Source organism: Artibeus jamaicensis, unplaced genomic scaffold, assembly GCF_021234435.1.
Source record: "Artibeus jamaicensis isolate MK-2021 breed Jamaican fruit bat unplaced genomic scaffold, CSHL_Jam_final contig_1998, whole genome shotgun sequence".
Lineage (NCBI taxonomy): Eukaryota > Metazoa > Chordata > Mammalia > Chiroptera > Phyllostomidae > Artibeus > Artibeus jamaicensis.
In genome coordinates this window covers 15683455-15698773 of record NW_026521407.1, presented here as the reverse complement: position 1 = coordinate 15698773, position 15319 = coordinate 15683455, and the positions used below count along the sequence as shown (strand labels likewise).

The window sequence follows — 15319 nt, the reverse complement described above, 5'->3', positions numbered from 1 at the left end:
TAGCTTTCTATTACATTTTACTAAAGTAATTTATATGTAAAATTCAAGTTGACAAAGGATATGATGACGGTGTAGGATAGAGTTTTCAACCACTTGAAACAGTAAGAATTGAAATGTATTTGACTATTAAACTTATCAGGTATACTGTATTAGTGATTCTAATTCCTATGAAGAAAAACAAGCACAAATATAAAAGGTAAAAAGGGACACAAAAATAAACCAAACCAAATTTCTATTCTTGAACTTACTTTTCTCTTGAGATGTTTCACTGATGTGTTCTGTAAGATACTCCAACAGCCCATCAAATATTTCCAAGAGATTCTTAATAGATTCTTTATCTCCTTTCACTATATTTTCTCCTGGACACATAATACAAAACTATTAAAAATTTAACCAAGGAATCAAAAGCCTCATAATTTTGAAATAAATATACCACTGTGAAAACACTGTTCAAGATATAAGGATTATAAACTAACCCAGGAGAAGCGATGTAATACAGTTGACTCTGAGCAACACAGGTTTGAACTGTGTGGATCCACTTATGCAGACTTTTTTCAATAAATATACAGTCAGCCATCTATATTCCCATGGTTTTGCATCCAAGAATTCAACCAACCATGTTCAAAAACAGTACTTTCTATCCATGGTTGAGAATCCACATTTGCGGAAGACCAACTTATGTTATACATGAATTTTTGACTGTGCGAGAGTTGGTACTTCTAACCCATGTTGTTTAAGGGTCAACTGTATTCACATCAATTTCCTGATGCCTAATTGTATCTGAAGAAACAAAAGGGGTAGTCTTGAATATGTTGTTTGATAATTAATTGACATATTTCTTCCTTTATCAAGAAGCAAAATAGACTTAAGAAAATATCCTCTGATAATATTTATACCAAAGTAAGAAACAGCTAAGCAGAACTTTATTCTGGCTAGTTAAAAAAATATATGGGGCCCTGGCTGGTGTAGCTCAGTGGATTGAGCGCGGGCCTGCGAACCAGACAATCGCGGTTCAATTCCCAGTCAGGGCACATTCCTGGGTTGCAGGCCGGTTCCCTGCAGGCCAGTTCCCAGCAGGGGATGTATGAAAGGCAACCATACATTGATGTTTCTCTCCCTCTCTCCTTCCCTTTTCCTCTAAAGATAAATAAATAAAATGTAAAAAAAAATATACGGGAGGAGAGGCACTTTCAGATTTTAGAATCCTACTTCTAGATGGTGGTTTGTTATGAAGACAACAGCAGTAAAGAAATATAAAGCCCTGGCTGGTATAGCTCAGTGGATTGAGCGCCGGTCTGTGAACCAAAGGATTGCGGTTTGATTCCCAGTCAGGGCACATGCCTGGGTTGCAGGCCAGTTCCCAGCAGGGGACACACAAGAGGCAACCATACAGTGATATTTCTCTCCCTTTCTCCTTCCCTTCCCCTCTAAAGATAAATAATTAAAATCTTTAATAAAGTGCTTAAAAAATAAATATAAAAAGAAAACAATCAAACTTGTTGGAATACTTTCACCGAGATTTCCTAATTTTTTTCAAATTTGTTAATTCCTATTTACTTTGTATAGATCATACCCCTTTTTGGATTAAAAACTGTCCATAGCTCCCAACATATAAAACTCTTTTTAATCTCACATCATACCCAACCTCTCCAGCTTCATCTTCCCCACATCCACTTTATGCCCAGAAATTAACCTTGAAACAATACCTAGCACCCACCTGGTCCATGACAGATTTTTAATAAATGTTAAGTTAAATACTGACAAGTAATGGGGTTGTAAAAGCATGGAAACTTGACCTATTAAATGTCCCATAAAATAGACTCCAATCAACAGACATAAACAAACTTAATTCTTGAGAAACTCAAGGAACAAGCAGAGTAAAAACTTGATTTTTAAGGGGACCTAGCCATTTATAACTTTGGTCCTGATGCAAAACAAACCTAAACCAGAAATTTAATGTTTTGCACCACTACTAGTCAAACAATGTTTGACAGATTTTTTGTGTTTAAACTAAATAGAGATCTTGTTTTTAAACTTTATGTTTTTCTGGCTTAACAAGATATATCAGTATACCCCAAGGGCATATTCAGGAGTTTGCTTTCCAGGATGGGGAGCACACTCTGCCAACCTAGCAAGGAGGACTGCCTGCTGGAACGGTGGAGCGCTTCACAGTGTAGGGGAAGCTGATTTAAGTAAAACACAGGAGTAAAAAGCTGTTTTGCAGGCTATTGGAATAGGTAAAGAGTTTTGCAACTTTTCATGGGATAGGTGTGAGTTATCAAGGGAAGCTCTACAAAAAGTTCTATAAGCAGACATGACCTTACTATAACATGCTTAAAAAGTGCAAATACCAGAAATCGCCCTGCACCAGTGATAAAGCCATTTTCAATTGCAAAAGAACAGGGGAGGACCCCCAGGATTATTCCTCAGAATGAATAATCTCCAAATTAATTAATCACATTTAATCAACTAGAACTGTACTCAAAATCTTAAGACAGTATTTTTGCAAAAATTTGTTCTTGTCAATATCAAATTAAAATTAGTAAATGACCTACTGATTAACATGTACTTTCTTTAACTACTGTCAAGGAATAGATCAATAGTATAAACCTTCTCTTAGTGATTTAAGAACAATTTCAAGTCTCTAAGATTCCCTCTGTTTGTTAGCTGGAAATAATTTACTTTATCTTGCAAAAGGCTCAAAAACAATTTACAGTTTTATTTATTTTGAATAGGTAATATATTCACATGATTCAATATTCAAAAAGTATAAAAGGTATACAATGAAAAACCATGGAAAGTCTCATTCCTCCCTTGTCCTGTAGCCCTTAAGTTCTTCTAACCAGAGATAATGAGTATTCCAGGTTTCTTGTATAAGCTTCTAGAGTCTAGAAACTTATACAATCTAGAAGAGATTGAAATCAATTGCATATGCGTCATACATTCTCTCTACCTTTGTATTTATAAATGGTAGCATACTCTGCACATTACCATTGTAACTACACATTTTCCTCACACAACATACATTGGAGATTGTTTCACTAATGTGGAACATTGTACTTGAAGAACATCATCAATGACCTTTTATAGCTGCAGAGTAGTTCCCTCTATATAGCTACCATAATTTATTTAATTGTTGCCATTAATGGATGTTTAGGTGTCTAATTTTTAGCTACTACAAATAAGCAGCATGATAGCTTTAAAATAACAACAACAACAAAAAAATCACACTTCAAACTATCAGCTAGGACCCTCACCCAGATCCATTATAAACTAAATGTTTGTCTCTCCTGGAAAAGCTCTTAGGGGTGGCTTCCTTTATTATACTCAGTCAGCTGGCTGGGCTCAATCTTGCCATTTGGTCTACTTCATAAGATTACTCATTTGGCTAATAATGTCTAGGGTTCTGCCTAATAAGTTATGTTAGTGAAATGCAAAATTATCTGATGGTTGAGTATATACCAACCTGTTATGTGAGACAAGCTGACCTGCAGGTAATCCAAGGCCAGAGAATCAATTACTGCTTGGACATTGTGAGCTTCATCCTCTTGACTTCTGGGACTAGCTATGAGGTCTGTGGAAAAAAAGCTACATAATTTTGCATCTATGAGGGTCCAAGTTTTCACCTATCTGTCTCTGACCAGGCTTCTGAGTAAGTCAACTGCTACAAAAGTAAGCTCTGCCCAAACAGAAATAAAGGTTTTTAAAAAGTACAAATAAAGTTAATAGAGCCTGAATTCCACACAGCAGAATCTTTATTGGCTGCGTACTTTTTGAGTGAATATAGTTGAATAAATCTATGAACATGCTCTACATTAAGCACCGTGCAAAAGGAAGATAAAGAGATCCCTAAATTCAAGGAGACGAGGTGAGACTTGAACCAATAAGTGTGGGCTGCTTTCCATGAGAGAAAAAAAAACCTACAATAGGTGTGAAAGGAGGGTTATTGAATGTCCAGGGATACAGTGCAAACACTAATTCTTATCCATAACATTGGTTAAGTAAGAGGACCCAACAAGTTTCTAAGTTCCACTCAATTTTAGAACATTTGGAGGTACATTTACATAAGCGTATGACTTTCACAAGGCATTTAGCATGATTAGATTAAACAGTGATGACTAAGACTAGTCAAACTGATTTGACCAAGGCAGTTATTATGGTTTAGTCTCATAAGGTACTCATTAAAGAAGTGAACCCAATAATTTAATATAAGATGTAGACAAAGAGAAAATTCAAGATTTTACAAATACCCCAGGTTCTAACTAAAGGCACTGGTAACTTCTGGCTTAAAGTATAGATATTATTACTCCCACTTTTTAATACCCTTACCTGGTACTTTTTCTCCTAAAATGGATTGATAAAGTGCAATAAATACATTAGCATCACAATCTTCTAGTTCATGTATCCTCAGGTGTATGTGACATTTCAGGAGAAGGTTATTGGCAACAGTTACCCACTCTGTTGGGAAAGAAGAGGAAAAGTTCAGCCTTAAATATTAAATAGCACTAGAAAAAGTCATATGTACACTAGGGAAAAAAATTCTCACAAAACAGACTTTGAACTCTGTAGAAGATAAGGAATCGATTATGACAGAATTTCAAAGGCCCTCCTAGGCATCATTTTTTAAAAGATCTGCTTAATTTCTTGGAATGTCTTTCAGACTCCTATAATTCCAGTGCAGTCAAAAATATGATGCAAATCCAATTTTCACTGTTGCAACCTAAAATCTTAAGGTATTTACTGAAGTTCTTATTTTACAAGCCCTATTTAGGTGTTTTTATTTAAAACATTTATAAGTAAACAGGAATATTATGTCCCAAACAAGGTGGCTTGTTAATGATATTCTGAGGCTACCAGAAACTAATTAATGGATGTTGCTTCAAATTCCCAGTAGCATTAGTCATGTTTTTACCCAATTATCTTGTGCAAGTCAGAATTTCTCTGGTGCCAAATTAAGTGGTGATTAACTTGGGCTGTTACAAAATTGGAGTAATGATACCAACCCTAGTGCACTATTTACTTTTTAAAGATTTTATTTATTTATCTTTAGAGGGGAAGGGAAGGAGAAAGGGAGAGAAATATCAATGTATGGTTGCCTCTCCTGCATCCTCTGCTGGGGACTGGCCTGTAACCCAGGCACGTGCCCTGACTGGGAATCGAACCACAATTCTTTGGTTCACAGGCCCACACTCAATCCACTGAGCTATACCAGCCAGGGCTTTTTTACTTATTTTTAGGGAGAGGGGAAGAGAGGTAGAAAGAGGGGGAGTGAAACATTAATGTGTTGTTGTTGCCTCTGGTGCGCCCCCTACATGGCCTGCAACCCAGGCATGTGCTCTGACTGGGAATTGAACTGGTGATGCTTTGGTGCCCAGACCCATGTTCAGTCCAGTCCACTTAGCTACACCAGCCAGGGCCTGTTTAGGTTTTTTTTAAAATATTTGGTTATATTAAAGAATATATGGAAAATACACACAAAAAGTCCCCAAATTCAGAATTAGCAATTACCAATACTGTTTAGGTTTCTTGTGCCCATTTTGTTGCAATTAGCCTATCTTGAAATATGTGTTCCCTGAAATGATTGGTGGTTAAAGGGAAAAGTTCTTTTATTCCGTATTCACTTTCAGTATGTTCTATACATGTGTGATTGTATGTTTAAGGCACATTCTATCCCTTTCCCCAGAAACAATGTATGTGGGCGTCTCTTAAATGTACATTATCTCCCTCTCCCCACCCCCCACCGTGTCCATTTCTCACAGATGACCCAACCGTGACAATTAGTTTGAATGCTGTCCTGGAGAAAAGGATGAAAGCGTCCTAGACAACCAAATCAATTCGTTTTTCAAAACTGATGCTGGACAAAGCCGGTTTCTGTAGAGGGCACTGAAGAGAAAAAATTCGTTACCAATACTTTGGCGGGGCATCAACGGATCTTAAGAGTGTCATTTCTCAAAAGTTCAGATGCATGTACAACCTCAATCCCCACAATGCAAGAGCAGAGAGCACCCTGACAATGTCCCCGGATACCAGTCCGGTGAAGAAGCTTCCCGACTGCCTTTTGCAGCCAAGATGCGGGCGTACTAGTCCAAGGGGCTTAGTCGCAGGGCCTTCTCTCCCCCATCCCAAAATCGCACTCTAAGGCCTCCCAGCGGAAAGAGAGCAGGGCTACGAGACCCTAACCAGAGAACCCGCCCACTATGACGGGGTATCTGTCACAAGCCAAACTTAGTTGAGGCTGTCGGAGGTCTTAAGATAAAACGGGCGGGGGTGGGGGAGATCGGAGACTTAGAAGGCTTCAGTCCACACACACCCGAGCTCCAGGCAGACACTCACCAGCCTCAGAGCCAGCCATGTCGTGGAAGCGGGTCGCCGCCAGGCTCCAAGCTGGGCGCGCTGGGGACGGTGTCCTGGAAGGGCCGTTCGGCGCAGACACCAGAGCAGATAGGAGGGGGAACTAAACGAGAGTGCAGGAAAGGAGGGGTGGAAGAGGGAGGAATGTTAAAACGGCTTCTCGCTGCTGATTGGTCATCAGAGCACTTCCTTTGGCAGCTCGAGCCCAGGCGGCGGTTTGGGGGCTTTAGATACTAGTCTCCGGCAAGATCGTGCTAAGACATTGTCAGGTGTGTGAATTTGACAGTGTGGGTCAGCCAGCAGCCCCCGCCGGTCTCCCGTGGCATTAGCACGGAGCTTCCCGTGAGCTTTTTGTCTTGTATTCCTCCGCTGACTGCAACTGAGAAAGTAGTGCGGCCGACTCACCCGGTGGGCGGGGCAGCCACGCGACAAGTCAGGCTCCTCCTTCTTGTCTCGTTAGGTTCTCGGCGGAAGGCTCTTTGTAAGATGTAAACAACTCCAAGTGGTCTGAATAGGTCAGGCTGTCTTGGCCATTTTATCTCCTGGGCTGGACCTGAAAAAGGGTGGGTAGCTTCTTCGAAATATGGGAAGACGAGAAGAAGGTGAAGTCAAGAGAGTGCAGGCTGAGGCACTGTGGTGGTGGGTGGGCCCAACCATGAAAGGGGCAAAAAACCGGCGAATCTGAGGGAGGGGTTGCGGGTGGGGGCAGGGACGGGAACATGGCGGATTCGGGAATGTCGGCGGGCGTTGCGGCCTCCGCGCAAGGGCGGGGTGATTAGGTCATAGAGCAGCTCCCAGCATTCTCTGCGGCGGAGGAGGCGGTCCAGACTATAAAACCGGCAGCCGGGACGCGGCCGGCACCTCATTCATTTCCACCGGTCCGTAGGGGAGCAGCTCGCCCTCCTGTACTTGCCGTCACTCCGCCGCTGCCGCCCCCGCAAGGCTTCGCTGTCGCCGAGGCCACTTCCAGCGACTCGTCGCCCCTGATTTCTCTCCACTTCTTTCCCCGCCAACCGCAATCATTGACGCCATGTCGGGTTATTCGAGTGACCGAGACCGCGGCCGGGATCGAGGGTGAGTGTGAGAACGGATCTGTCAGGCCTGGCGGGTGGGGGATGGGAGGCCTGTGAGGTAACGAGGGGGGGGGTGGCGATGGGAACCTAGTTTTTCAGTCTCTTTTTGGGTTTCTCCTGTTAAAGGTTTGCGCTATTTCGATATTGGCCTGAATTTGGCATATTTTGTTTTTAACCTCATCTTTCTGGGAAAAGGTTTCAGGACCTCGGCGACTTCACAGCTGTGGTCTGTAAGTTGGGAAAATTTGGAAGGCTGTATATAGCAAGGGTAGGAAACCTTCGAGGACGGCGAAGCCGCCGTTGTTAGGAGCTACCTTTGGAGAAATGTTTTAGGGGCCCCGGAAATTCTGTGAGAGCCGAGAGGGCGGCCTCCAATGCCATTAATGAGGTTGGGACAGGGGGGGTGGCCGTCGCCACAGGAATCGGCCATGTGGCTGAGCCGCAGGTACAAAATGCCGCTCTCGGACATGGCGGCGCCTTTGTTACCCCGCCCGGCGGAGGAGCTCAAAATGGCAGCGTCGAGAAAATGTGGCGCAGAGAGAAATGCGAGACAAAGGGGGAAGCGCCGCCCCAGCAGGAACGCCGCCCGGCCGACTCCGCCCGGGCCGGGACTCCTCCCCCGGTAGTTGCCAGCTCCTCCTCCTTTTCCGTACTTTATGTAATTTCGTTACCTTGATCCGGCGCCCTTCCCTGGGATACCCCTACTCGATCGGTTTGCTCAAGTGTCCCCAAGACCGCTAATGTGCTTATTCTGCTGTCATGGCCTGTGCTGCCCGTTAGCCATTAAAATTAAGGCGTCTTGGCTTGAAAATAGCTGGTAAATAACATCGCTGTTAGGTCTCTCCCATCTCGTATTGCCCCCCTCCCAGATACTTAATTCCTAAGCTTGTGGGAAAGGCGAGTATACACAAGCGGATGTGCTTTTGGTCTTTGAACGGCTTTTGGTCTTTGAACAGCCGGTTTCGGATCTGATAAATCCTGGGCTATTAGCTTCATCGACTTTGTGTGTATTTTGGAACAATGGGAAATGAAACCTTGAGGTGCTAATTTTAGGTGGTTGGAGAATAATCGCTAAGGACAACGCTGTATTGTAAAGCTTCTAGAAGTCTTTTCGTCGATCTTTAGGGTGTGCCAAGGGATGGTAAGTTAGTGTGTTTATAAACCCCTATGTGGACGTTTGGAAGTGTAAATTTGTGTTTTAATTTCAGGTTTGGTGCACCTCGATTTGGAGGAAGTAGAGCAGGGCCTCTATCAGGAAAGAAGTTTGGAAACCCTGGGGAGAAACTAGTTAAAAAGAAGTGGAATCTTGATGAGCTGCCTAAATTTGAGAAGAATTTTTATCAAGAACACCCTGATTTGGCCAGGCGCACAGCTGTGAGTAATTTCATGTGGCTTCGTCCAGTTTAATTCCACAATGACTACAGTAAATAAGTCTGATCAGATTTTACAGTACATCAAAACCCGATCGGAAAATGTGTGGCAAAGACAGAATTGTGGGAAATTCATGCTTTCTGACTTCTTGTGGGAGAAATGTTATTCGCTTTAGGAAACAGATGGCTTTGAATTTTTATTTCGGATGGTTGAGCATAACACAGTATTTGTGCCATGTAGGGTTTTCATATGTGGATCCTGATTTAAATTGGCACCATCAAAGTGCCTAATGAATTATAAGTTTAGGGACTTACTGGTTGTATATTTAATTAGGGGAGGTTGTCATAAGACTTAACTAGATTATTTGTTTTTCGTAGCAAGAGGTGGAGACTTACAGAAGAAGCAAGGAAATTACAGTGAGAGGTCACAACTGCCCAAAGCCAGTTCTGAATTTCTATGAAGCAAACTTCCCGGGTAAGTGCTAATTTTGAGTTTTTTCTCTTTTTTAATTTCCTTTTTCTCTTGGCATTGCTAATTTTTCTAAATTGCTGCTAATTACAGCAAACATCATGGATGTAATTGCAAGACAGAACTTCACTGAACCCACTGCTATTCAAGCTCAGGGATGGCCAGTTGCTCTAAGTGGATTAGATATGGTTGGAGTGGCACAGACTGGATCTGGGAAAACATTGTCTGTAAGTTGGGAGGATTTTTCAGATGCGTAAAAGAAATAAAAGGAAGACAGGGCTATTTTAATATAACTTCTGTTGTCTCTTACCTTTAAATAGTATTTGCTGCCTGCCATTGTCCACATCAACCACCAGCCATTCCTAGAGAGAGGTGATGGGCCTATTGTAAGTATATATATGTATATTTTCTTTTTTTTCAACATTTGGCTTACAATTAAATGTAGTGACTTGCAGAATATATGACAAAAGGTGGTTTGTGATAGTTTCATATAAAGATACTATCTTAATCTAGTTGGAGTTTGTTATTTACTAGTATAACAGTAATTTGTGTAAAACTAGGACCAGGGATTCTGCTAAAAGCTGTTCCATTTTCTGTTCCTCTTAGTGCTTGGTGCTGGCACCGACTCGGGAACTGGCCCAACAGGTGCAGCAAGTAGCTGCTGAGTATTGTAGAGCATGTCGATTAAAGTCCACTTGCATCTATGGTGGTGCTCCAAAGGGACCACAAATACGTGATTTGGAGAGAGGTGTGTAAGAACAATGTTGGGGGGGTGTCTTTTTGTCATTGGTACTAAAAAGTTCCAGAACTCTTAGTTACATTTATGTGTTTAATTGAAGGTGTGGAAATCTGTATTGCAACTCCTGGAAGACTGATTGACTTTTTAGAGTGTGGGAAAACAAATCTGAGAAGAACCACCTATCTTGTCCTTGATGAAGCAGATAGAATGCTTGATATGGGCTTTGAACCCCAAATAAGGAAGATTGTGGATCAGATAAGAGTAAATGCTTTTTAATATATTTCTTGAAACTTAGCTTTAAATTTATTCTTAGAATACAAGGTGGGTTTTTTTTCTTTTCTTTTTCTCTCTTTTTTTCAATCCAAACTTTTTTAGCCTGACAGGCAAACCCTCATGTGGAGTGCAACTTGGCCAAAAGAAGTGAGACAGCTTGCTGAAGATTTCCTGAAAGACTATATTCATATAAACATTGGTGCACTGGAACTGAGTGCAAACCACAACATTCTTCAGATTGTGGATGTGTGTCACGACGTAGAAAAGGATGAAAAGTAAGTTATACAAAAAAAATTGCAGTGTTAATTGAGTCTCAGTTTCATAGTTTAATAATTTAAAAGCAACTTAGTTGGGTATAATCTGAGTGTTAATCTAAAATGAGCTTGTCAGTCTTAAAATTCTTGTTTCATTCAGATAATTGGCTGTATAGCACTCCTGTAGGAAAAGGAACTCTGGTATCCTATGGTTTATTTAAGGGCCAAAGGTAGAGTTGTTTGATGAGTGATTATTAATGTTAAGTAGCGGTTCTTTTTTGGTTTGTAGCCAGGTACATTGATCATAAATTTGTGGTCACACTGTGGATTTCTTTTAAAATGTACAATTTTTTTTCCTTTTAAGGCTTATTCGTCTGATGGAAGAAATTATGAGTGAGAAAGAGAATAAAACCATTGTCTTCGTTGAAACCAAAAGAAGATGTGATGAACTTACTAGAAAAATGAGGAGAGATGGGTATGGGGGCTTCCTCCATTGGAGCAGATGTATTAGAGCTGAATTTAGGAGAAGGGCAAACTTAGGTCAGGAGTAATGAATTTGAGTTTTCTGCCAGTGTAGGAAAACTATAACATTATTTGAGGTGAAATTGGAGGGATCTATGATCAAAAAATGGCATAAGTGTTAAATGCTACTATCAGTTAAGTATGAGTCACTAATATAACTTTACTCTAAAATAGGTGGCCTGCCATGGGTATCCATGGTGATAAGAGTCAACAGGAACGTGACTGGGTTCTAAATGGTAAGTACTTCAAATGAAGATTGTACTCTCCCCGACCCCAAAGGATTATGCTCAAGTTAGTGATCATATATATGCCTTGTTTTGCAGAATTCAAACATGGAAAAGCTCCTATTCTGATTGCTACAGATGTGGCCTCCAGAGGGCTAGGTTAGTACAAACTCGAATTCATGGCTTGGTTTTCCAGAAGATCTCCAAATAATTTTTAAAGAAAGTTTATTGCTTTCTTTAACCTCTGCATTTTTTCTAAGTTTTTTTTTCATATAAAGGTGCAGTCTTTGTGGCAAGGCCTAGGCATGACAATCGGAGGACTCGAGGGGGATGGAGGACTAGTGATCGGCTGGCTGCTTCCAGTCGATTAGAGAGGTGAAAAGCTGAAAGTGTGCCAGTAATCTTCAAAAGGCAGAACATACCATCTCTGCCACGTAAACTGTTCTCTCCAGGGGGAACTGGAAGTTATCCTCACAGTTCACTGCAGTTCACTGCCGTGGTATTTCTTCTGTCCCATGCTTTGCATGACTGCCATGGTACAGCATTGTTTCTGACTGTTTGCTGTGATCTGTGAGTCTTTGAGTTTCAGTGAGTTTGCTGAAATGTCGAAGAAATACTTCCAAACTTCAATGTTCAGTGAAATTTTTGTTCAAGTTTGAAATGGAGAGAGCAGCTTTAAAAGGTTCTATAAGCCTTTTACAAATTGGTGAGTACTGGCACATAAGCTCTAGAGCAGGAGCAACTTCCCACATTTAATCAGTGGGAAAAGAAAGCAATGCTTTGAAAGTTCCTCCCTCACCTACACAGTAGTCGTCATGTCGAGACCTGCCAGAGAGAGACACATTCTCAAGTGAATCCTGGCTTCTTGGAAGTGCTTGCCTAGACGAGACACAGTGCATAAAAACAACTTTTGGGGGACAGGTATGTTTTTCTTGCAGCTGCAGTTGTAAGGTCTTGGCAAGACAAGCAGTGTGGCCAGAATTTTGAACATCTGATGAGAGTGTAATGCAAAAGGACCATGTACCTTTTTGTTTGAAGGTCCTCAAAATGAGCACATGAAGAGGTTGCTGTGAACCTTTAAGTGGCCCTACTGCACAGAAGCATTCAGATGTCACTTGATGATTTGTAAGGGGACTTGCTGACGTGGGAATGTGTTAGGGAATACACATCCTTTTGACAGGTTCTATCACTCATTGGGTGGGTAAATAAGACACAGGTGATGTGTGCTTTTTTTAAATTTTTATTTTTAAAGCTCAATGGTATTCCTGCAGGGAATGGATAACCATTTTAACTGTATTTTTTGCAGCCCGTACCTTCTTGGGAATACAATTGTCTAACTTTTTATTTTTGGTCTGGCTGTTGTGGTGTGCAAAACTCTGTACATTGCTATTTTGCCACACTGCAACACCTTACAGATGTGGAAGATGTGAAATTTGTCATCAATTATGACTACCCTAACTCCTCAGAGGATTATATACATCGAATTGGAAGAACTGCTCGCAGTACCAAAACAGGCACAGCCTACACTTTCTTTACACCTAATAACATAAAGCAAGTGAGCGACCTTATCTCTGTGCTTCGTGAAGCTAATCAAGCAATTAATCCCAAGTTGCTTCAGTTGGTTGAAGACAGAGGTTCAGGTAAGATCAATTTTGAAATAAGAAAGGTTGGTGGTTTTAAGTCACATAATTATATGCAAAACCATTTAAGTAGGATTGGCAGGTGAGTAAAAGCCTTCAACAGGACACAAGGTGAAATACTCTACATCTATAGTGAATAAGAGCTATCTTATTCCTTCTGTGTTAGAAATTATTTGTGCTACAGAAATAATCAGTTTGCAATCTTTTTTTCTTGACAGGTCGTTCCAGGGGTAGAGGTGGCATGAAGGATGATCGTCGAGACAGATACTCTGCGGGCAAAAGGGGTGGATTTAATACCTTTAGAGACAGGGAAAATTATGACAGAGGTTACTCTAGTCTGCTTAAGAGAGATTTTGGGGCAAAAACCCAGAATGGTGTTTACAGTGCTACCAATTACACCAATGGGAGCTTTGGAAGTAATTTTGTGTCTGCTGGTATACAGACCAGTTTTAGGACTGGTAATCCAACAGGGACTTACCAGAATGGTTATGATAGCACTCAGCAATATGGAAGTAATGTTCCAAATATGCACAATGGTATGAACCAACAGGCATATGCATATCCTGCTACTGCAGCTGCGCCTATGATTGGTTATCCAATGCCAACAGGATATTCTCAGTAAGACTTTAGAAAGAAAGTATATGTAAATGTCTGTTTTTCATAATTGCTCTTTATATTGTGTGTTATCAGACAAGATAGTTATTTAAGAAACATGGGAAATGCAGAAATGACTGCAGTGCAGCAGTGATTATGGTGCACTTTTTCGCTATTTAAGTTGGATATTTCTCTACATTCCTGAAACAATTTTTAGGTTTTTTTTGTACTAGAAAATGCAGGCAGTGTTTTCACAAAAGTAAATGTACAGTGATTTGAAATACAATGAATGAAGGCAGTGCATGGCCTTCCAATAAAAAATATTTGAAGACTGAATTAAGTGGAAATTGTACTTTATTTTACATATCTAATATCATGTAAAACTTTGCTTAGATGGTGGTTTTTTCTCTTTTTTTTTAATTAAAAACTAAACTGCTTTCAATTACCATACTTAGTTTTGGGAATTGGGGAGATCAGAAGATCTGTTCATATTGCAAGAATTCAAATGAAATTGATTTAGGTAAATAATTTCAGGCTGAATGGAATAATGGTATTCTGTCAGTACCTCCCAAAATAAGATGAGTCATGTAATAGCCTGTTTGCAGAATGGTGAACTGAGATTAAAAGATAGGAAGTCAACTAATACTTTTCATTACGTAGCGTTGTAGGGCACTGTGTAACAAAATTTATTTTCAAACTGGTTAGTGTGAGAACCTGGGTGGCTATTCCTCTTGCATAATTTATCATTCGAAAGTTCCAAATAACTTGGTCTCCCAAAGATTATACTCATGTTCTTGGCTCTGTTGTAAATTACTGGAATGTGGTCAAAACTAAGATTTTACAGTTCTTAAGATGTGGGTGGCAGGAGCTAAATTTTGTTTTCAGTGTTCTTGGTGCAGGTTACAAACAGCTTCTAGTCTCTACATGCTTCCGGGCTCTTACTAGTCAAGATGGGCATTGGATGTCTTTGCAATAATCCAGGACCTCAGGAGCACTTAAAGTGAAGGTGTAATCATATTCGAACACACAAAAAATCCTCATCAAAATTAATGGTTAACCAGGAGAAAGCAACATAAGCAGAAGCACAGTGACTAATAAGTCTTGGGTCAACGTGGGTTTATTGCTAGAAAGATATAGGAAGTGGCTTTACATTTAATTTTGGCTCACCAACAACTCTTCTAATAAATAATGGTTAGAAGTAGGTTTGTGTCTTCCCAAAGTCTGATACATGTTCTTTTGCCAGGAGATGGGGGAGGTATTAATGAGATGATAAATTCTGATTATTAAATGGGGGCTCTAACTGGTTTTTAATGCCTTACCTCTAAAATAATGAAATTCTGTAGGGGGGGAGGGGAATGGTATTTTTAGGAATAATACATTGAAAACTGATCAACCTCTAGTAACAGTTCTAAATAGCATGGTCAGATTGGTTATGACAAAAGCTTTCAGGGTAGGTGAGAGTATTTATTACATATTTTACTGTTATGTTTAATGTGGGCCTTTAAATTTGTAAACATGGTTGTGGGGCTGTGGGAAACATTTACCTATTTATCTTTGAACTAAGTTTTAAAAGACTCCACTTTTTAGCATGTGTTGTGTCCAACCTGTGGTTGTCTTAACTAATAAATGTAATTTTTTTCTCCCCATTCTCTCTCATTTATTTGTGTATATGAGACCACTTCGGTGGGTTTCTCTAGTGTGGGAAACGCACGTTAATGTTGCCTGGTTTTGCAGTTAATGTAATTGCTTTCCAGCAAATTTCAATTTTCTAGTTTGTAAACTCGCACACTTGCATGAAATTATTTTCCGA

The 15319-nt window shown here is 40.4% G+C and overlaps 2 protein-coding genes across 4 annotated transcripts in view; one reads left to right on the top strand and one right to left on the bottom strand.

Annotated features, from left to right (window-relative positions):
• The window catches only part of CEP95 (centrosomal protein 95), a 37621-nt gene extending 30799 nt beyond the window's left edge, over window positions 1–6822 (bottom strand). Inside the window, exons 1-5 of one of the 2 annotated variants that reach the window (XM_037127958.2) lie at window positions 6757–6822; window positions 6334–6454; window positions 4330–4458; window positions 3467–3574; window positions 249–359 (exon numbers count right to left, since the gene is read on the bottom strand). In XM_037127958.2, coding sequence (XP_036983853.2) covers window positions 249–359; window positions 3467–3574; window positions 4330–4458; window positions 6334–6352 — 367 coding nt within the window. In that variant the 5' untranslated portion in view covers window positions 6353–6454; window positions 6757–6822. Of the gene's footprint in view, window positions 1–248; window positions 360–3466; window positions 3575–4329; window positions 4459–6333; window positions 6726–6756 lie in introns of those variants that run through there. The other variant, XM_037127959.2, reaches the window with a different exon arrangement.
• Window positions 6823–6824: 2 nt separating this feature from the next.
• Window positions 6825–14185, top strand: DDX5 (DEAD-box helicase 5). 2 transcript variants are annotated; one of them, XM_037127961.2, is made up of 14 exons: window positions 6825–6914; window positions 7238–7425; window positions 8633–8798; window positions 9173–9269; window positions 9357–9490; window positions 9584–9649; window positions 9870–10011; window positions 10103–10263; window positions 10378–10550; window positions 10894–11004; window positions 11226–11287; window positions 11375–11434; window positions 12691–12915; window positions 13134–14185. In XM_037127961.2, exons 2-14 carry the CDS (start codon window positions 7382–7384, stop codon window positions 13535–13537), a joined length of 1845 nt encoding a protein of 614 aa, XP_036983856.1. In that variant the 5' UTR covers window positions 6825–6914; window positions 7238–7381; the 3' UTR covers window positions 13538–14185. The 2 variants fall into 2 exon arrangements, with proteins under 2 accessions (XP_036983856.1, XP_036983855.1); XM_037127960.2 differs by lacking the exon at window positions 6825–6914 and having other exon boundaries at window positions 7200–7425.
• The last annotated feature ends 1134 nt before the right edge of the window (window positions 14186–15319 follow it).

Excerpts from the sequence above, each read along its gene's own strand:
- DDX5 (XM_037127961.2), top strand. The coding sequence starts at position 7,382 with ATGTCGGGTTATTCGAGTGACCGAGACCGCGGCCGGGATCGAGG. Across the intron at positions 9,491-9,583 it reads GATCTGGGAAAACATTGTCT|TATTTGCTGCCTGCCATTGT; the intron begins GTAAGTTGGGAG and ends ACCTTTAAATAG. Across the intron at positions 10,264-10,377 it reads AGATTGTGGATCAGATAAGA|CCTGACAGGCAAACCCTCAT; the intron begins GTAAATGCTTTT and ends AAACTTTTTTAG.